This window comes from Miscanthus floridulus, chromosome 16 (assembly GCF_019320115.1).
Source record: "Miscanthus floridulus cultivar M001 chromosome 16, ASM1932011v1, whole genome shotgun sequence".
NCBI lineage: Eukaryota > Viridiplantae > Streptophyta > Magnoliopsida > Poales > Poaceae > Miscanthus > Miscanthus floridulus.
This window is the reverse complement of record NC_089595.1, coordinates 44642979-44664731: the sequence shown is the minus strand read 5'-3', so window position 1 is coordinate 44664731 and position 21753 is coordinate 44642979. Positions and strand designations below refer to the sequence as shown.

At 42.3% G+C, this 21753-nt stretch overlaps 1 protein-coding gene and 2 pseudogenes across 1 annotated transcript; all 3 read left to right on the top strand.

Annotated features, from left to right (window-relative positions):
- Positions 1 to 976: 976 nt before the first annotated feature.
- On the top strand, positions 977 to 1744 carry LOC136512536 (proline-rich receptor-like protein kinase PERK2). The gene is made up of 2 exons (XM_066506505.1): positions 977 to 1302; positions 1390 to 1744. Exons 1-2 carry the CDS (start codon positions 977 to 979, stop codon positions 1742 to 1744), a joined length of 681 nt encoding a protein of 226 aa, XP_066362602.1.
- A 4474-nt stretch (positions 1745 to 6218) lies between these two features.
- Positions 6219 to 12606, top strand: LOC136513806 (disease resistance protein RGA5-like; annotated as a pseudogene).
- A 902-nt stretch (positions 12607 to 13508) lies between these two features.
- Positions 13509 to 19128, top strand: LOC136513898 (disease resistance protein RGA5-like; annotated as a pseudogene).
- Positions 19129 to 21753: the final 2625 nt, after the last annotated feature.

Here is a 21753-nt window from a genome sequence, read left to right as displayed (position 1 = left end):
GTAAAAACACATGTCATGTTGTCATGCCATGTCAGCTAAAAATGCCTACGTGTATTATATGGACCTGCGGTGCACCACTTGACAAATTTAGGGACCCAAAAGTGAATTTTCCGAGTTCGTGGACCTAAGTGATACACGCTTACAAGTTCAAGGGCTACTGGTGCATTTAACTCTATAATGTTTGTTTAGACTCTATGTTGTTGAAGTTTTTATAGAAGACCGCTGGTAATATATATGTTTATAACGAAGAGAATTGGATATATGGAAATAACATTGCTAGCTACAAGTCTGTAAAAATGTTTTACTTTTATAACTTCCCTTGTCACAATTAATTATGATTGAACTTTTGACTTGAATTCTTAGAAAAATATGGCATTGAAAATGAAAAGATTTGTACACACTAATAGCATTATTTTTCATAATGCCACTACGTTTTTATGTACGTCGATTGTCAGAACTTGAGAAAGTATGAGCGACAGAAATCTTAAAGGGACCTATAATTACAACGGGTTGAATTATAACATATTGATTATATTGAGTTGTAAAAAAGTAGTAGTAAATGAAGAGTTGAAGTTATGTCTTTAAGATAGAGAAAATTTAATAAGGACTAATTAAGAAAAAAATAGCAGGCAAAGCACGAAGATGCACTAAACACATTCCGAAATTGGTCTTCTATTTGAACATACTTTGGTAAAGTTAAGGAAGATATAAGTGCAAGCTAAACATATTCAGCCGTGCAATAGAAGTCTTCCATTTGAGCATATATTAAAATTTGATAAATATAAGAAACTATAAATGCAAGCCAAACATACGTGAGGTCCATAAAAGCATTCCACTAATCGCATTGATTTCCATATGCATGCCTTATTTACAAGCTAGTCTCCACTATATATATACATGGGGTCCAAGCTTCCATCGACCTCAATGCTCTCCTATGCACAAAGATCCACAACAAGAAAAGAATCCCAAGCTAGCCATGGCTAGCAGCAAGAAAAGTATCGTCAGGGCCACCGCATCACCAATTGTGGTCGTGGTGGCACTGACACTACTGACCACACTTTTGATGACGATGGCTGATGCACAGCCATACTCGGCAATGCCACCTAGCGTGGTTGGGGATTTGCTGCCACGGAGGAGGGTACCTCCCTCCGGGCCTAGCCATCCGCCGCCCATGGTGGCGATGCCACCATCGTGGAAAATACCACCCGTCGGACATAGGAAGCCTCCTTCCACGATGGCGATGACACCAAATGTGGTTGGGGATTTGCTGCCATGGGGGCCTAGCCCTTCGCCTGGCCGTCCGCTACCACCTGTCGGACCTAGGAAGCCTCCTTCCACGGTGGTGATGACACCAAATGTGGTTGGGGATTTGCTGCCACGGGGGCCTAGCCCTTCGCCTGGCCGTCCGCTACCACCCATCGGACCTAGGAAGCCTCCTTCCACGGTGGCGATGACACCAAATGTGGTTGGGGATTTGCTGCCACGGGGGCCTAGCCCTTCGCCTGGCCGTCCGCTACCACCCATCGGACCTAGGAAGCCTCCTTCCACGGTGGCGATGACACCAAATGTGGTTGGGGATTTGTTGCCACGGGGGCCTAGCCCTTCGCCTGGCCGTCCACTGCCACCATGCTGTGGCAAACCTACCAAGCCACCATCCATGGAGGAAATGATCGACAATGGTAAGCATGCGCTCGATGTGAATGAGAAACTTGTTGCTAATGGAGGGATGAATACTCAAGGATGACGCGATGTAACTTCTAAGCAAGAACATAAATAATAAGAGCACTCCGGGTTGTTTATTTTTCTTGAGTTCATGCATATTGTCTCGGAAAGATTCTCTTCGCAACCCGAATGTCACCTTTGCTTCAAAGATGAAGTGGCCTACAATACCCTTCGGACAACCACCGTCTCAACCTTGTGTTGTAAGATCCTCTAGTTTCTTGCAAACTGACAGCAAACAAACAAAGCCTATCACTAACAAGCCAGCAAGAAGGTGTAGTTCGATTTATTCGACTCAGGACATGATTGACAAAAGAAATGAAAACATATGGATCGAAGTGTAAATAACTACTAGAACTCTACTTTTTGAGATGCTACATTTTATTTTCATTGGCTAATGAAAACAACATGCACGGTTGGTTGATGACCTAGTTTTAGACTTATCTTGGTACATGACAATATTGTTTATTTGGGGGTTGGTTGATGACCTAGTTTTATAGACAATAGTTCCAGCACAAATAGAAGCTAAGTATTACTGTAACATACAGCATCAGGTCTGTGTACAATGCCTTTTCCCTTGGAAGCATCAGGTTCGCGCCTCATAAGCGTATTTGGAGAGGTTTGGGCACCCTTGCGATGTTTTTTTTTGTTTGGATGGCCATTAACAACAGTTGTTGGACTGTCAATTGCCTGGCCAAGTGGGGGCTTCCTCACCCGCTAGCATGCCTGCTTTGTGATTAGGCGGAGGAAAATATTCAACACATCCTCATCTCATGTGTGTTGGCCTGGCAAATTTGGAAAGTGATTTTTCAAAAGCTAGACCTATTATGTTTTACCTCAAGGATCCAATATTCTCTTCTCTGGTTGGTGATGTGGCACCGTAAAAGGGGGTCTAAGGGCTTCACACAAAGGCCCCAATAGTCTGATAATTTTAGTTGCTTTTATTAGGAATTGTGGAAGCACCAAAATGCTTGCTTTTTTTAAGGTGCTAGGCCTAATATAGAGGTGCTTCTTCAATTTGTAGCCAATGAGAGTAATCTACGGTGTATGGTGGGAACCTTGGCCTTACATGAGTTCCTTGCTAGGCCGTTGGTCTTGGATCATTCCTAGGTCCTTGGTCGTTTGAGGTTGCTGATTATGTTTCCCTAGTTTGTTTTCTAGCATGATGTATTGACTAAACCCTCTTTGGGGGTGACTAGGAGGGGCTGTCTTACTTTCCCTCCCTTTGTATTTTTTATTTTTCTTCTTAGTCAAATGATACGTAGCTTTTGTGCATAATTCGAGAAAAAAATAGTGGAGGCCCAATGTTGTAGCCCACCTAACGAGAGTACTATAACAGTGGCGAAGCCAGGATTTGAAACTTGGGTATTCCCACTTCCATCTCATAAAAAAATCGAATCCATAGGCTTAAAATATTTGAGAAGCAAGGCTGAAAGGCTGGTTTTTTTTTTTTTTTTGCTTTTTTGGGCTAAACTGAGTGGAAATGCTATACAGAATGTTGTATTATATATATATACATATAAGTATATACTCATATATACATTAAGATGTCCCAAAATAGTTGGGTATTCCCGGGAATACCCTTGAATCCGCCCATGTAGTATAGCCCGCGGGGTTAGAGAGGAGGGAGTTTAGCTTGACATCAGAGTGTTCAGGCTGGAGAGATAGCTGAGCTCAAATTTTCTCACATTGTAATGCTGTACTTAATACAACAGTTGTCTTGTTACATTAAAATGCATCTTTTTTTTTTTGGCATGTGGACGGTCATTCAAGCAGCGCGCCCTCTCCGACATAAACGTCCCCAATTGCTAAGGGCACGTTCAACAGTTTAGACGGCTGCCGTCTGCAAGCACGGGTCATGTCATATAGAGACAGCAATACAGACAAATTATACAATGGGTTGTCTTTTAGGCTATCTGCAAGATAATTAATTCTTGTACATACTCATAAATTAAGGTGATAAAAAATGGCTTGGGAGCACGAGCCCCCGTCGTACAACGGTGCTGGAGCGGGCGATATAGCTTGGGAGCACGAGCCCTCATCGTCTCTTCGCGAAGAGACGGCACACCCGTCTGTTGGCTGAGTCGAGGAGTTTTTTTGTAAAAATGACATCTCCCAGACGACAAAAAGACGACCGTTGTACGTGCCCTAAAGCCAGTGTTATTGGGAGTTTCATTAGAGTTGCATTTGCATTTAATGAGCAGCCACATAAGCGCTTTTGATGATGTGGCAAGGTTTTTAATAAGATTGAGAAAAAGTGAGTTTCATAAGGATAAAACTCTCTTGGCATGAATGCAAACTCTCTATGAGTTATGAAATTAAATATCTATAAAACTCTAGAATGAAACTCTCCATTGAAAATATGTGTTTCATCCATATTTAATTTCAATCTACATGACGTGGTCGTCTTGGAAACAACATAATGAAATTCTCCACCTAGACTAGCCTAAAAATCATGAGTTATTCAACAACATGATACGTTCGGAATCATTTTTTTTTCTTTTTGAATCTCACGTTCGGAATCATTTTCATGAGCAGGATGAAAATGACTATGAGCTACATGTGAGCCCTTTAATTCCAAAACGACGTGGACTCCACGTGTCAGGATTTTTTTTAAATCATAGCACCCTCTCTTCGTCCCAATTTTTACAATTTAGTCTTTTTTTTTGAAGAAAATTTATGTTTGGCCTCCTGGGAGACGTAAACTCATCTTTGGACTCTGGGGGTGGCGCCAGGACTCATGGCTCCGAAGTAACACGTCTCGACGCCATAGATCTTGGCTTCGAGGTGCCTGGGCATGCACAGCAGGGCATCCTAGGTGGCGTTAACGTGGCCGGTACCTCAAAGCCACAGATCTTGGCTCCGAGCTCGGCGCCAAGATCTGTGGCTCCGAGCTCGGAGCCGTGGATCTCGACTCCGAGCTCGGAGCCATAATCCACGGCCAAGTTTTCCTTGCCGAGGCTGCTTTCATTTCTTCCTCCTCCATCTCGGGTTCTTCCTCTCCCTAACCCGCCCAATCTCTTGAATCAACGAATTTGACCTTGGATACTTGGATTTGATCCATACATCTTCGCGAGCAAGGTATCCTCTCTCCCTTTATCATTTTTTTACGCATTGATTTGGTATATATTACGTCTATTTAATGTTTGAAGTGATTTTTTATTTTTTGTATTATATAACGGTAGGATGTCAAGACATGGTAAAGTTAGTAAGCCAAGGTAATCTCTTGTCATCCTGTTATATTATGTTTTCATTTATGTGCAACAAATGGAAAACCCCTAGGTTTAGGGTTTAATATTCATTGCTTTCGGTTTTTAGAACAAATTTGGTTCAATTGTAGTTATGGCCGGATGACCGGAAATGTCTTCGACCCATTGTCTCTACTTAGTGGTGTTCCAGTACCCATGTGCTGGTGCGGTGATCCTTACAAGGTAGCCAAGTTCGATGAAGAGGACACGTATAGGCAGAGGTATTTAATGTGTGCCAATTTTGCGTTTGAGCCTACACTTCGTCAGCGCTGCATTAACAAGATGGTGAGAAATTGATGTTGTGTTAAATAAAGTCTTGCATGATTTATTTATTTTTGTAACAATTGCATTTGTTGCAGACCCCTCCACCGCTCTGTGATTTTGAGCAGTGGATCGACACTGAGATCAAGCCGAAAGACAAGGAGTGGATGTAGAACTATTACGATGGAAGGCAGAGGACAAGGAGATGATGGAGAAGAGACGCAGAGAGGAGGCTCTAGAAAAGGAGCACAAGGAAGAGGAGGAAAGGAGACGTGTTGCTGCGTACAAGAAGGAGAGGGAGAGGAAGCTTGAGCGTACGCTCCGAACGAAGGCAGCGATGGAGGAGAATCCCGATGTCCAGAGGAAGGGAAAGTGGTCTCGTTGCACTCAGTAGTCTTCATGACTTGCTAGTTCTATGGTTTATTCATAAACAATGTTGTCTAATCTTGGACTTTGCATTGTGTTGTCATATAATGCACTTTAAGTATGGACATACCTAGGGCATGTTCTGTATTATTTAGTTTGTCGTCATGTACTTCAAATGTTGTTATGTTGATTAATGTGCTTTATTATTGGACCTTTCATAGTGTTGATTGTTTCATTATTTGTTATCGTAATATTAAGTTTAATATTACATAGGTAGTGAAACGAGCTCACGTAGTGTAAATAAAACGTAACGAAGTAGTGGATCACCTAATTCAACACACACAACATTAGGTAATAACGTATCTAGGGTTGTAAAATAGACGTAATATATACCAAATTAATATGTAAAAAATGATAAGGGGAGAGAGGATACTTGCTGTGCACGTCCCGGCACCTCGGAGCCAAGATCTGTAGCGCCGAGATGTGCTACCTCAGAGCCATAAGTCCTGGTGCCGACCCCAGGGCTCAAAGATGAGTTTCTTATGGGTCAAATGTAAATTTTCTTTTAAAAAAAAGGGTTTAAATTGTAAAAAATTGCGTCTCTTCGTCTCCCTCCACTGGCTCTTCTCGGACCTCTCTTCTCATCTCCCTCCTCACCCGACCTCCCTCGGTCGCCGACGCCGTCGCCTCCCCCGTGTCCCCGGCAGAGCTCCCTCCCTCCCATCTCGTCTTACTCCGCCGGCTGCCAATCTCTGCCACCGCCGTATCGACGACGGTGGCGTCCAATGGAGGCCACGCCGGACAGATCGGGCGGATCCGATTCCGAGCCACCGCCGGCCTGATCTAAGCCCCAAGTGTCGGACTGCGCCACCGGCCGCGCTTGTCCGCCTCCTGTGCTTCCGTGCATCGTCCTACCCTCCTCGATTTCCGTCCCTTCGTTCCCTGTGGCTTGTCCGCCTGCTCCAGTCCTCCTCGAACCGCCGTTCGCCGCTTCCTCCACCGCCGTGTCGACGCCACGGCCCACCACGGCCGGCCAGCACAGGGCTGGAGCTCCCTGCATACCCATCACCTGCGGGCTGCGGTGGCCTTCACCGGCGCGAGACGAAGAGCAGGAGCAGAGAGTAAAGGACCTACGACTTCACCTGCCTGACAGCGTGCTCTGTTATCCACCTTGCACGACAAGCTGATATGTCCCTTTGAAGCTAGCTGATACAGCCGCCGATGGAGATGCCATAACACAATTGTCACTGCCAGAGAGGGGAGCTAGGAGCTTGAGATGGCAGGCATGGCCGTGAGCGCTGCCATTGGGGTGATGATCTCACTCCTCCCCAAGCTATCGCTGCTGCTTAGTGATCAGTACAGGCAGCTCAAGGGGGTCCGAAGGGATATTGAGTTCCTCAACCGTGAGTTGACTGACATGAATGCTGCATTGGAGAAGTTAGCGGGCATGGACAAACTTGATGTCCAAACGAAGGCGTGGAGAGACAAGGTTCGTGAGATGGCTTATGACATCGAAGATTGCATCAACATATTCATGCACCAGCATGGCCAGGGAGATGACAAGGACAGCTTAGTTAACAAGACTGCACGCAAGATTACGAAGCTGTGAGCGCGGTACCAGATTGCCAACAAGATTCAAGAGCTCAAAGCTCGTGTTGAGGAGCAGAGTCAAAGCCGAGATAGGTACAGGATACATGAATCTATCTCAAAGTCTGGAGTGGTGGAAGTTGACCCAAGGCTGCCCGCGCTGTTTGAGGATGCAAAAAGGCTTGTCGGCATTGATGGTCCACAGTCAGAAATCATCAAATTGTTGCTGGAAGGTGATGGTGATCCTGGACAACTTAAAGTGGTATCCATCGTGGGATTTGGTGGTCTTCGCAAGACAACACTTGCAAACCAGGTGCATACTGAAATATAGAATGAGTTTGACTGTACGGCATTCGTGTCAGTGTCTACAAGTCCTGACATGCCAAAGATTCTGAAGGACATACTATCTAGAGTTGGATATGGTGGCACGGAAATGGAAGATGACGTCCAAAAGCTTATTGAGATCATTAGAGCATCGCTCAAGAATAAGAGGTATACGTTTATCTGGGATTTATGATGATATATTTAACTGTGGAAATTTAATATTTTCTATTTCTCATCGACTTTCTCAAATATCTAGATGTTTCCATTGTCTAATAGCAATATGTGAACTTACCAAGGAAGCTTATCAGTAGCTATCTCTATCTTGTTTGTTTGTTGAGCAAGTCAATTTCATTCATTTTCAAATTGCCAACCATTATTCTGTTTCCAACAAAAAATCATTTAATAACAACACAGAATTAATTTTAGGAGTTCTTATTTTCATTTTTATCCACATAGATCTTTCTTTTTTATTTAACCAATTTATTGAAATTTTGTTTTCTTGTTTTGTGGGAATGTTTTTTCTTAAATAATTTCCCTCTCGAGCTTAATGTTGTATGAAGTTGAAAAATTATTTGCCAAGCATGATTCTGTTTCAAACAAAAAAAAATCAATTAATAACATCACAGAATTACATTTTAGGAGTTCTTATTTTTATTCACATAGATCTTTCTTTTTTTCTTTAAAATTTAGATTGAGTTTTTAGTTTTTCACATGAATTTTACTGTGCCCAAAAATATATGTACTTTACATTGAAGTTACCTTGATTTAAGCATGAATCATAAACCAAAGCATCACCGAACAAGTGCTCATTCTCCTGTTTGTTTCCATGAGACCAAGTGACGTATTACTCATTTACTTTGTCATATCGTTTTTGTATTTAAAATGTTGTTACTTTGCTTGTATCTTTGGAAATGCCATGTGGGTTGGATAACAGACAACATTGACTTTGAAGTCACTTACTTTGCAGGTACCTTGTCATAATTGATGACTTATGGAGCACCAAGGATTGGCGCACTATTGAGTGTGCTTTTGTGGAAAATAATTATGGCAGTAGAGTGACAACTGCCGCACGCAATCAAGATGTTGCTACAGCTTGTTGCTTTAGTGGTCAAGGTCATGTATACCATATGCAACCCCTTAATGAGCTTCACTCAAGAAGGCTGTTTTTTAAAAGGTTATTTGACACAGAGGACGGTTGTCCTAAGCAATTCAAAGAGATTTCGGATGACATGCTAAAGAAATGTAAAGGTGATACCATTGGCGATTACTAGCATTGCAAGCCTTTTGGCTAACCAATGCATGCTTGTGGAGACATGGGAAAAGGTACGTAATTCATTGGGTTCTGAATTAGACACGAATCCTACATTGTAATGGATGAGACATGTGCTAAGTCTTAGCTACAATGATCTGTCCTATTAGCTCAAAACATGCTTGATATATGTTGGTACTTATCCTGAAGATTATGAAATTCGCAAGTTTGATTTGTTGAGAAAATGGATTGCTGAAGGATTTGTTAGGGTAAAACATGGTTTAGATCTGGAGGAAGCTGCTGATAACTGTTTCAATGAACTCATCAACAGAAGTATGATCCAACCTTGCTTCAATGATGATGATTCTGGTGAGGTGTGGACATGTCAAGTTCACGACCTAATGCTTGATCTTATTATATCGAAGTGCAAAGAGGAAAACTTCATCACTATAATTGATAGGAAGTTTACCATGAATAGAGCATCGCAAGTTCGTTGGATCAGCCATCAGTTCAGTCACAGAGACATGGCTCTGTCAGTCGAAAGGATGGATCGATCACAAGTTCGGTCATATAATACCTTCCCTGCAGCTGATTGTATGGCTCCACTTTCAATGTTTATACTTCTGAGAGCTTTGGACATGGACCAGGGCTCATATGCGGGGCCACAATCTTTGTGCCTTGACTTGTCTGCTATAAATCACTTTTTTCTGCTGAGGTATCTAAGGGTCAGAGGCTTTCGTTTGGAGCTGCCAAAGGAATTTGGGAAACTGGAGCATTTGATGACCATAAATTTGTCATGGGCAGGGTTGTATCTCAGTAACCAATCATCAGATTTTACTTCCTTGTCGTCTTTAAGGCATCTATCTCTTCCAATACTTGGAGGAAGTATAGCATTGAGAAATGGGCTTAGCATGCTGTGTAACCTACACACTCTATTCCGTTTTGACATCGGGATTAATTCCATAGAGTGCATCAGGGATCTTGGCGAGTTGACCAATCTTAGAGAGCTAAGTGTGTTTTACTCTAGGCTAGGTGATGCAGAAGATAATACTGACAATCCTGGCTGCCTCTCTTGACAAACTTGGGAACAGCAAACTCCGCTGTCTGGTTTTTAAGGATGTGTCAGGTTCTAGAGCCCCTTCAACACAATTCTGGAGTAATTGCTTGTCACGTCCACGGCATCTGCAGAGGCTTCGTTTGGGCGGAGTAATAGTACCCAAGATCCCAAATTGGATAGCACATGCTGACAGGTTGGCCTATTTGTATCAGCTAGAAGTCCAGGAGCTTTGGAGTGATGACATCAAGGTTCTTGCACAGTTTCCCTGCCTCATTTTCCTCATGTTAGAAACTAAGACAAACCCAGAGAAAAACATCATTATCCACTCAAACACATTCCCTAGCCTGAAGCATTTTGATTTCTGTTGTGAGCTGTCACTCCTCACTTTTGAGCCAGCCACAATGCCACAGCAAAGAGACTGAAGATACTACTTGATGGTCGTGGACAAGGTGCAATGCAACTGCAAGAGGGCAGTCCAGTTGGTGGGATCGAGCACCTTGCTAGCCTTGAAGAGATCTCCATGTATATATATGCCAAATGTGATCATGGATCAAAAATAGAATCTGCATGCAGAGACACCATCAGCAGGCATCCTAAAAGTCAAGCCATACAAATTCATGTAGACCATAGTTTTTAAGGCGGTAAGGCGAGGTGCGGCGCTCCACCCCCTTCCGGACGCCTAGGTGAATTAGGCGCGCGGCGAGGCGACGCCATACACATACTGCTGTTCAGTATGTGTATCCATTCCAACTATCAAACTGTAACTCATAAATAGGAGAAACGAGCAGAGCAGAGAAAGCAAAGTAGAGCACAGGAAGGAGCAGAGCATGGGAACGAGGCGGAGGAAGAACAGAGGAAGAAGGGGGAGGAAGAGCAGAGGAAGAAGGGGGAGCAAGAGGAGAGCCGTAGAGCAGCAGAGGAAAGAGGAGGGGAGGACGTAACTGCCAATCGCGCGGTCGCAAAGCAAAGTCGCGGTTGGGGACGGGGCCAGAGTCGGAGTCGGTCGCGGGGCTGCACGTGGGTCGCGGCGGACGGGGCGGGAGTCGGTCGCAGACAGGGCTGGAGTCGCGGACGGGACGGAGTCGCGCTCGCGCAGGTGGGTCGCGGACGGGTCGGACTCGCGCGGGGGCAGTCGCCTGCGCCGCGCTGGCGCCGGATTCCAGGTGTGCCGCCGCCCTCCTCTCTCTTCCTCTCTCCTTCCTTTCCCTCTCCCTCTCCCTCTCTCAACTGACGCGATGGGGATTGGGTTGGCGGGAGGTGTAGGCGCGCAGCTGCTTCTTTTCCCACGCGCGCGCATCGCTTCTCTCTTTTCCCGCGCGAGTGCGCGGCGCTGCTCTTTCCTGCGTGCTTTTCCGTCCAGCGGCGTCCGCCTCAGCGAAATCGACGCCTAGGCGACGCCTTCAGCCACGAGGCGACGCCATACGCGATGAGGGCGCGGCGACCGCGACGCCCCGTTTGGAATCCCGCTCGGACGCCTAGGCGACGCCTTAAAAACTATGATGTAGACTGTATATGAGTTTAATGAAAATGGAAACGTCAGAGACTGTTGCTAGGATTAGTGGAGGATAAATATGCAATAGTACCAGGCAGTCAAGAAGACTAAAAATGCTGGATTACTGGTATGCAGTATACTTATGCTGTTCTTAGTTTGTTCTGTGCTTTGTCTCTTCTTTTATTTTTGAAATATATGATCATATCCTCTCTGTACCTTTCTTTGATTAGGATTTGAATATATGGTATATGTTTTGCTCTGCTACAGTGCTACATTGGATGCCTTGTTCATGCCTTCAACTCTCATGGTTGATTACTTGATTCTGCCAGGGGCAAAATAAATAGGCACAAGGTCATCGCTCTTTTAATAGAAAATCTTACCTGTCATCAGACTAAAATGATTGATCTGTCCTGTTCACAATAATACTGCCAAAGACCATTCTCTAAATTTTGTTCTTCCATTTAAACTAAGACTACAATTGATTAAAGGATTATAACTGACACCTCCAAGTGACCTGTTTTGTTTTTGTCAATACATAGCTTCAAATTCTAGAGAGGATATATTTCTTTTTTCTGATCAAAGAAGTATAAGAAAATGCCACAGAAACTGCATATTTTTTCCTCATAACCTAATGACACAGAAACTGCAAATATTGTTTTTTTTCCTCTGATCAAAGAAGTACCAATTATGACATAGGAACTGCAGATTTCTTAACCTTATGACTAGCGCTATGTAAAATGCTCCGATGACCTCAGGGCATGTGAAGTAAGGAATGTGATATTGATACGGTGTAGCTGTCATCTATTTAGACTCTGAAAATGTATGCGAGTCACAGAAACTTCTTTCCATTTGTGGTGGGAAATGGTGAGCAGTACTGTTGGTGACATGTTAAGGAAAGGAATGAACTCCCTCATTATCCTTGGAGCCTGGACTTTATGGACACACCGCAACAAGTGCGTTTTTGATGGCGTGGTCGTTGGCAGGGGCTCGAGGTTTATCACCCCCTAGCTGCCATTGCTCTGGGTGGTTAGGGCCCTGTCTTGTGTGTTTTTTGTGAGTTTTTGTGTTGTTTGGCCACTTGCCCCCTTTTTTCATCTTCTTAATATAATGATGCACAACTCTCCTGCGTTTTCGAGAAAAAAATGTATGCGAGTTCCCTGGAACCCTGAAACTTGGTTATGTTTTTGACGAAGCTAAACTGCTAAAGAAGGTTATGTGCATGATTTATCACGCTACAAGTGGTCCTGGTGTAGTGGTGTACAAACCTTGAACTACCAATTGTTTGGCTGCATGATTTGTCTAATTTTTTCCCCTTTTTTTTTTGCTGGTTTGTCCAGTACTAAATAGGACTGCAAATATATGTCTACTTTCCCAGGTGGTTCTTGGTCTATTAGCCTTCCATGGCACAGATGGATCATCCTGCAAAATAATATGAGGTCTGATCTGCAGAAGCCAAATTCATACAGATTGAGATCATTTGTGTCCAGCTTTTTCATTATTTCTTCGCTTCTTTGTGATACAACTACCTCTGTTTTGCTAGATGACTATATTAATCACTTGTGAATATGCTTATTCATTTCTGAGCTGTCATGCCTGAATTTTGAGCCAGCTGAATATACAGAAACCTTGCAACATCAATTGTTCAGCAGTACAATCAGCATAACTTTCACAAAAATGTACGACTGGTTTGTCCGGTACTAACTAGGACTAAATATATGTTGCAGACCACTTACTCCTAGGTGGCGTGTATGGATTGACAAGCATCAACGAGAAACACCCTTTATAAAAAAAAAAAAGCTTCCTTTATTAAAAAAATATCTCATTTCCATGTTATCCAGAGCCCCCAAATAATCGTTAACAAAAGGAAGGCTCAAGCTTTAGCCGACTGAGCACCCTAGGAACTAGTCACCATTGAATTTTTATTAAAGCATTGTAATTCACAGGGAATCCTAGAAGACAAAGCAAGAGAGACGAATCTATGGTGCATTCTGTTTGTCCTTTGGCCAATCTCCATGATGGTCCTTTCAACTTGGGTGTGGATCCCAATGACAAAAATGAATTGCGCAGATTTCTGCATCATAATTCATAAGAACCTCCACCACCCAGTTACATGGAAATTCCACTAAACCATTGCACTCATGGTGGAGAGCACAAACCACCTCACACCATTGCCCCTGCTAGAGGGGGGCTAGCTAGGAGGTTGAGATGGCAAGCATGGTGGTGAGTGCTTCCACTGTGGTGCTGAGCTCACTCCTCTCCAAGCTATCAGTGCTGCTTAGTGATCAGTACATGCAACGCAAGGGGGTCCGAAGAGATATCGGGCTCCTCAGCTGGGAGTTGACTAACATGAATGCTGCACTGGAGAAGCTAGCAGACATGGAGAATCTTGATGGCCAAACAACAACAAAAAAAACTCGAGAGACAAGGTTCGTGAGATGGGCTATGATATCGAGGATTGCATTGACATTTTCATGCACCAGCTTGGCCAAGGAGATGTTGTTTCACAAGATTGCGCGCAAGATTAGAGAATTGCGACTGCACTATCAGCTTGCAAACATGATTCATGACATCAAAGCTCGTGTTGAGGAGCAGAGTAAAATACGAGATAGATACAGGATTGATGAATCTATCTCAACATCTAGAGTGGTGGTGGAAGTTGACCCAAGGCTGCCTGCATTGTTCGAGGATGCAGAAAGGCTTGTGGGCATTGATGGTCCGCGGGAGGAAATCACCAAATTGTTGATTGAAGAAGGTGGCAAATTTTCTGGACAACTTAAAGTGGTGTCCATCGTGGCTTTTGGTGGCCTCGGCAAGACAACATTTGCGAACCAAGTACACGCTAAAAATGAAAAAATGAGTTTGAATGTTCGGCGTTTGTGTCCGTCTCTAGAACTCCCTATATGCCAAAGATTTTAAAGGATATACTGTCCGGTGTTGGGTCTGATGGTAAGGAAGTGGAAGATGACGTCCAAAAGCTTGTCAAAATCCTTAGAGCACAACTCAAAAATAAGAGGTATATGTTTACCTAGGATTTAAGATAATGTATTTATTAGTCGAAGTTTCTAATTCTCCATTTCTAGTCGCTGTTCTCAAATATATACAGTTATTGTCTAATAGCAATATGTGAACATACCAAGTTTTTCTAAATTAAGCTTATAGATAGCTATCTTGTACGTTGAGCAAGTCGTTTTGATTAAAAATTTTCAAGCATGATTTGTTACCAACAAAAGGTCATAATATCTAACATCACAAAATTAAATTTTAAGAGTTCTTATTTCAACATAGATCTTTTTTTATTTATACGATTTATGGATTTTTTTCTGGTTTTCGTGGGACTTTTTTTTCTTAGATAAGTTCCCCCTCAAGCTTAATGGTGTATATAAAGTTGTACTAAAGATGAAAAAAAATATTAACTGGTGTCTATACTCTGTAGTAGTAGCGGTATATTTTGCACTTTCAAAAATTAGGATGAGTTTTAGTTTTCAAATAAATTTTACTAGGCACCAGGGAAGAAAATGGTACAGATATTTTCCAACCGTATTCGAAACCGAATCCGTTTAGAGGGGTTGAGATCTGTCCGTATCCGAGTCCGGATATCCAACATCCGATACCGTATCCGTATCCGAATACTCAAATCGCATATTTATGATGTCGATATCCAATCGTATCCTATCCGACATAGTTGACACTATCCGTATTCGAATCCGAATCCGGACAGAAATATGAAAACAAATGTAATATCGGTGATATCCGTCCGTATCCGATCCGTTTTCATCCCTACTAGGCACTAAATATGTAATAGGTTACTTTGAGGTTACCCATTACGTGGAATTAAGCATGAACCATAATCAAAACATCATGGAACAAATGTTTATTCCTCTGCTTCTTTCCACGAGACCTAAGTCGTGGCATGTTACTCATATTTTCTTTGACCTATTGTCATTGTATCTAAAACTTTATCACTTTGCATGTATCATGTGGAGACTGACTTAGAAATTACTTATTGCAGGTACCTTATCATAATTGATGACTTATGGAGCACCAGAGATTGGCGCACTATTGAGTGTGCTTGTTTACACTAAAATTTGGAGAGAGAGAAAAACACGGGAACTCAAAGCTTTTAAGATGTGAATCGATATCAGCTGGTTTAGATGCAATATCGGAATCGACTATTTTAAAAATGACATCAGCAGACGACGTCAATAGACTATGTTTGGATGGCGTCGGGGGGGGGGGGGGGGGGGGGGGGGGTTGTGTGTGTGTGTTTGTATGTGGAGGCGGGGGAGGAATATGTCGGATTCTACAAATAAGGAAAAGATTAGAGTCCAAGTTATTTTTAAGTTAGGAATGTTTTCTTTTATTCCAAGAATCGTAATGAGTCGTATTTGAGTAGAATTCATGTTTAGGTTCCAGGTATAAATATTAGACCCTGGTTATTGTATAAGGACACGAACAATCAATCAACACAAACTTTTCGGCTTTCGCCATCGCATTAGGAGTATGAGTATTATAGATCCCGGCGAGTTCTTCAGCAGACAGGGCTGCATCGACTGATCGACCTCTAGCTTGCTTGTGAGTACCGTCACGACTTGTGTTATGCTTGTAAACCTGCATCAGCTGATTGATCTTTTATGAGCTATACTGTAAGTTAGCTATCGATTCATATTGTTGTTTGTAAGGCTGCATCAGCTGATTGATCTCTTATGAATCATAATATAGATCAAAGCTATCAGTTTTGTATTAAATAACTTGTTGTTTAGTACAATATCACCAGTTATCGAATCAACTAAAATTAGTAAGATTTCACTTACTATTTTTGGTTGGTTTACCGGTTATCAATCTTATTATAATTAATGTTTTATTAATTATAATAAATTATCCGATTAAGATAGATATAGATTGGCCTCAAATTATCTTAATTGGTCGTTCTTTGATCTGGTCACGCTTTAAATCTTATAATTGATGGCTTAATTCTGTTAGACCGACTGTTTTATTTATATCCCAATTAAATATAGTATGCATTCAAAATATGTTCAAATCTTGAATAAACTCACTAGCTAATGAGATCTAATCTAACGATACTACTATAGCTGCATTGACTCGGTCGAACCTCACTGGTAAGACTTTAGATTGGAAATTATCGATTAATGGTTTTGTTCATGATCAAGGCATGTACTCTGTTTGTTTGTTATGCATACAATCGGTTTATTTTAGCCGATTTGCTTGTGATTTCACGTATATGACATGATTTCATGAACCTGTCAATATATAGATGGATTTATAGATTTTTTTTGGCTTTAGTCTTATGTCATTATCGTAGCTGTATCGATCCGATTGAATCTCACTGTTGATGATAACAGATTAGATTCAAAGTGTTTGTAGATTTATTTGTACTAGACAGTCGATTTGTTCGTATGTTATGTCATTTCTTGTTAAACTTATTAGCTCAACACTTTACACTGATTATGTCCATCTAGCTGACGATGTTTTCTTATATTACTTATATTTGGGTGTATTGTACTTGTTTTTTCGTCCAGATTAATCAATCACAATAAAATCGTTGTTACCCATGAGTATCGGTTATCTTGAATTCGTACCATTATCATTGATATTAGCCGATAATCTTCAGTTTAGCGATCCTTGCTTTTACTGATATGTTGGATATCGACTATTTAGTCGATAGCCTTATCGAATCGGCTATTTAGCTGCATATTTGGAACTGTCTGGAATAACACCGACATGTTCCGCCTTAAATTACTGATAAGATTTTAGAATCGACTGGTCCTGTATTGAAGCCAAGCAGATCTCCAATCTCATTCTGTTCAGATCGTCCGACTTGCTGTGTGTTGGTCACATTGCCACATTTTTATGCCAACGGTGCTTTTGTGGAGAATAATAATGGCAGTAGAGTGATAACTACCACAGGCATTCAAGATGTTGCTACAGCTTGTTGCTATCCAAGTCGAGGCCAAGTATTCCAGATGCAACCCCTTAATGAGCTTAAGTCAAGTAGGCTGTTTTTCAAAAGGTTATTTGGCACACAGGATGGTTGTCCCCAACAATTTAGAAAGATTTCAAATGACATGTTAAGAAAATGCAAAGGTGTACCATTGGCAATTACTAGCATCGCAAGCCTTTTGGCTAACCAAAGCATGCATGTCGAGTTATGGGAGAAGATGCCCCGTTCGGCTGGCAGAATTTTGGCTGAAACTGACTGGAAAACACTGTTCCGGCTGAAAAAAGAAGCCGAATAAGCCAAATATGGGGTAAGCCGAACAGGGCCTATTCAATGGGTTCCGAGTTGGACACAAATCATACACTGGAATGGATGAGGCATGTGCTAACTCTTAGCTACAATGACCTGTCCCATGAGCTCAAGACATGCTTGCTATATCTTGGTGCATATCGTGAAGACTGTGTAATTTGGACTAATGTTTTGGTGAGAAAATGGATAGCCGAAGGATTTGTTAGGGAAAGGCATGGTTTAGATCTGGAGGAAGCTGCTGAAAATTGTTTGAACGAACTCATCAACAGAAGTATGATCGAACCATGCTTCAATGCTCATGGTGAGGTGCAGGCATGTCAAGTTCATGACCTAATGCTTGATCTTATTATATCCAAGTGCAAAAAGGAAAACTTCATTACTATAATTGATAGGAACTTCACCGTGATTGGGGAGCACTGGAAGTTCGTCGGATCAGCCATCAGTTCCATAACAGAGACATAGCCCTGGTATTTGAGAGGATGAATCAATCACAAGTTCGGTCATATAACTTCTTCCCTGCAGCTGACTGCATGCCTCCGCTTTCGAAGTTTGAGCTCTTGAGAGTTTTGGACAAGGACCAGCTGGACTCATATAGATATGTGCGACCAGAATCTACGTGCCTTGATTTATCTTCTATAACTGAGAGTCGCGGGCTTTCGTTTGGTGCAGCCAAAGAAGTTTGGGAAACTGAAACATTTGATGACTCTAGATATTGAATCCACAATATTGTGCCCCATGGACCAATTCTCAGATTTTACTTCCTTGTCATCTTTAAGGCATCTCACTCTTCGAAAACGAGTTGGAAATGTAGTGCGGATAAATGGGCTTAGCAAGCTGTGCAACCTACGCACACTGATCTATTTTTGCATCGGGACTAGTAATTCCGTAGAGTGCATCAGAGATCTTGGTGATCTGACCAGTCTTAGGGAGCTTATTATGATTTATTACTCTTGGCCAGGTGACGTAGAAGATGATCCTGACACAATACTGGCTGCCTCTCTTGACGAGCTTGGGAACAGCAACCTCCGTCTTCTGTATTTTCATAAGTAGTATCAGTTTTATGGCAGGCCCCTCTCAACACAGTTCTGGAGTAATTTCATCACACGTCCAAAGCATCTGCAGAGGCTTCGTTTGGACGGACATATAATACCCAAGGTCCCAAATTGTATTGTGCATGCTGGCAGGTTGGCCTATTTGGAAGAACTACGAGTCCAGGAGCTCGGGCGTGATGGCATCCAGGTTCTTGGACAGTTGCCCTGCCTCATGTACCTCGAGTTAAGAGCTAAAGCAATCCCAGAGAAAAAAACATCATTATCCACCCAAACACATTCCCTAGCCTGAAGCATTTCGATTTCTCTTGTGAGCTATCGTTCCTCACTTTTGAGCCATCCGTGATGCCATGGCTACAGATACTGAACATAGATCTTGATGGTCGTGAAGAAGGTACAATGCAACTGCCAGAGGGAAGTCCAGTTGGTGGCATCGAGAACCTTGCTAGCCTTGAAACGATCTACTTGTTGATACGAGCCAAATGCGTTCGCAGGCAGCCAAGAAGACTAAAAGTAGAGTCCGCATGCAGGGAAGCCATCAGAAGGCACCCGAAAAGTCAATCCATGCTGATTTATAGTGTATACTGTAACGAGTTTGACGAAATTGGACATGAGAAGACTAAAAATGATGGATTACTGGTACGCTTGAGCTGTCTTTATTTGTTCCGATCTTCGTCTCTTCTTTGAATTTTTAACCATGGTCATGTTTGCTTTGTTCCTTACAGCTGACTTGGATTTGCTACAGTTTCACCAAGTCGTACATTCATAGTATATGTTTGCAAGATTTGATCTGCTACTTTGGATGCCCTGTTCATGCCTTCACTTCCCCCTGTTGGTTCAGCCATAGAGGCATAACAAATAGACATGAGGGCTATAATATCGCTCTTTTCATAAAATATCGTACTCGTCACGATTAATTTGTCCTGTATATGATCTGTCGTTCGCAATAGTGCTGCTCAAAAACCATGGTCTAAATTCTGGCAGCCATTTTTTTTTACTTTCATTTAAACTAAGAATGCAGTTGATTGAAAAACTATAATTGGTACCTCCAACTCAAATGTTTTGTTTTCGTCAAGTACATTGCCTCAATACTTTAGAGAGGATGTATTTTTTTTTTCCTCTGATCAAATTAAAGAACTATCAATAATGCCACAGTACACTACTACAGAAACGTTTTTTAAGGGCGGCTCGTAACCTTTTATAGGAGCGGTTTGGCCAACCGCCCCTACCAAACCGTCTCTACAAATCATGCATTTGTAGGGGCGATTCTCAGGCCGCCCCTATAAACTGATTTGTAGGGGAGGCTGTAGTGCCAGCCGCCCCTATAAATCGATTTATAGGGGCGGCTGTAGTGTCAGCCGCCCCTATAATACCTGTTTGTAGGGGCAGTTCAGTCTAGAACCGCCCCTACAGTACGTTTCCGCAAAAAAAAAATTCAAATGTACAATTCAAATTCGACCAGAACACTGTTTGCTTCCACGTATTCCATCAGCGTTCGCGTTGTCGAACGCCCCGCGACCAACGTTCCGAACCGCGTTCGCGTTGCCGAATGCCCCGCGACCAAAGTTCCGAACCGCGTTCACGTTGCCAAACGCCCTGCGACCAGCGTTCTGAACCCCTTAGACTACAAGCACAAGAGTATTATATAAACTACAATTACAAGTCCAATTCAGAAAAATATATATATACAATCCATCATTAAGTAGACATAATTCACAAGGTAAAACCAATGTCAAATTCCATACATATTGTTATTAACGTCCTAGAGCTAGCCTTTCAGTCTCACGAAGGTATTGGTACTGAGAATTACTACTTAAGTCAGACTCTCGGTCATGATAGGCGCCTTTGACGTGTACAATCTGGTCCAATATGAAGTTGCAAAAGTCGCCGACGAGCTCTAAGAGTTGGTCATCCTTGTATATGTCTCTTTTCATTTCTCTCTCTTCTTTCCACTACAAGAGAACAAGTTTCGGTTTAGTATTTCATACCATGTACGAAGTTTTTATACTACGGTGAAGAGGTTCAAACTCATCCTTAAGGGGATATAGTATCCACAATGTACACTCCTAGGCTTCTGCTTGGGGCACTGTGTTTTGCATATGAAAATATTAAGTAATGCTTTTAACAGCCATGTAATGGAGTACTGAAGAAGTAAGTTACACTTACCGCACATAGTGTTTTTATAGTCAGCTTTTCCTTCCTTGCTAGATCATGCCTTCCGTGATGTGTAGTGACATAGAACCTAAATGTCCTGTTCGAATTATTTTAGCAAATACAACTTGTTAGTATCCAAATGTGAACGTTACAAGTATGTATACAAACATATAAGCTAATGAGGATTGTCGGGTTGTATACGTCTTGATAATCGATATGAAGTCTTTGTATGTCACCAGGTCCCTATCTATTGAATCAAAGACCTATGCCATGCTCCTCCCGACATCGACGGCTATACAAATCCAGTGGTTGCTGCATGGATTTAATCATAGAACTAGATAAGCTCTTTTGCATCGAATAAAATATATCGAACAAAGTTTTAAGTATAGAGTTGAACTTACTCAAAGTTGTATGGTAGTGAAAGGTCCTAATGGCTAGAGGGGGGGTGAATAGCCTAATAAAAATTTCTACAACAACACTTAACAAAACGGTTAGACAATTATGAGGCGAAGCAAGTGTTGCGCTAGCCTACTCAAAAAGCAAGCCACCTATCACAATTCTAGTTTAGATAGTATCTACTCACACAATAGCTATGATACTACTCTATGTTAGTGTGCTCTCAAAGGCTAACTAAAGAGCTCGTCAACTAGTTTGCGGTAATGTAAAGAGAGTGATCAAGAAGGTTATACTGCCGTGTAGATGAAGGAACCAATCAATCACAAGGATAAATAACAATGTAGACCAATCACCTCGGAATCAATGATGAACACAATGATTTTTACCGAGGTTCACTTGCTTGCCGGCAAGCTAGTCCTCGTTGTGGCGATTCACTCACTTGGAGGTTCATGCACTAATTAGCTTCACACGCCAAACCCTTAATAGGGTGCCGCACAACCAACACAAGATGAGGATCACACAAGCCATGAGTAATCCACTAGAGTACCTTTTGGCTCTCCGCTGGGGAAAGGTCAAGAACCCCTCA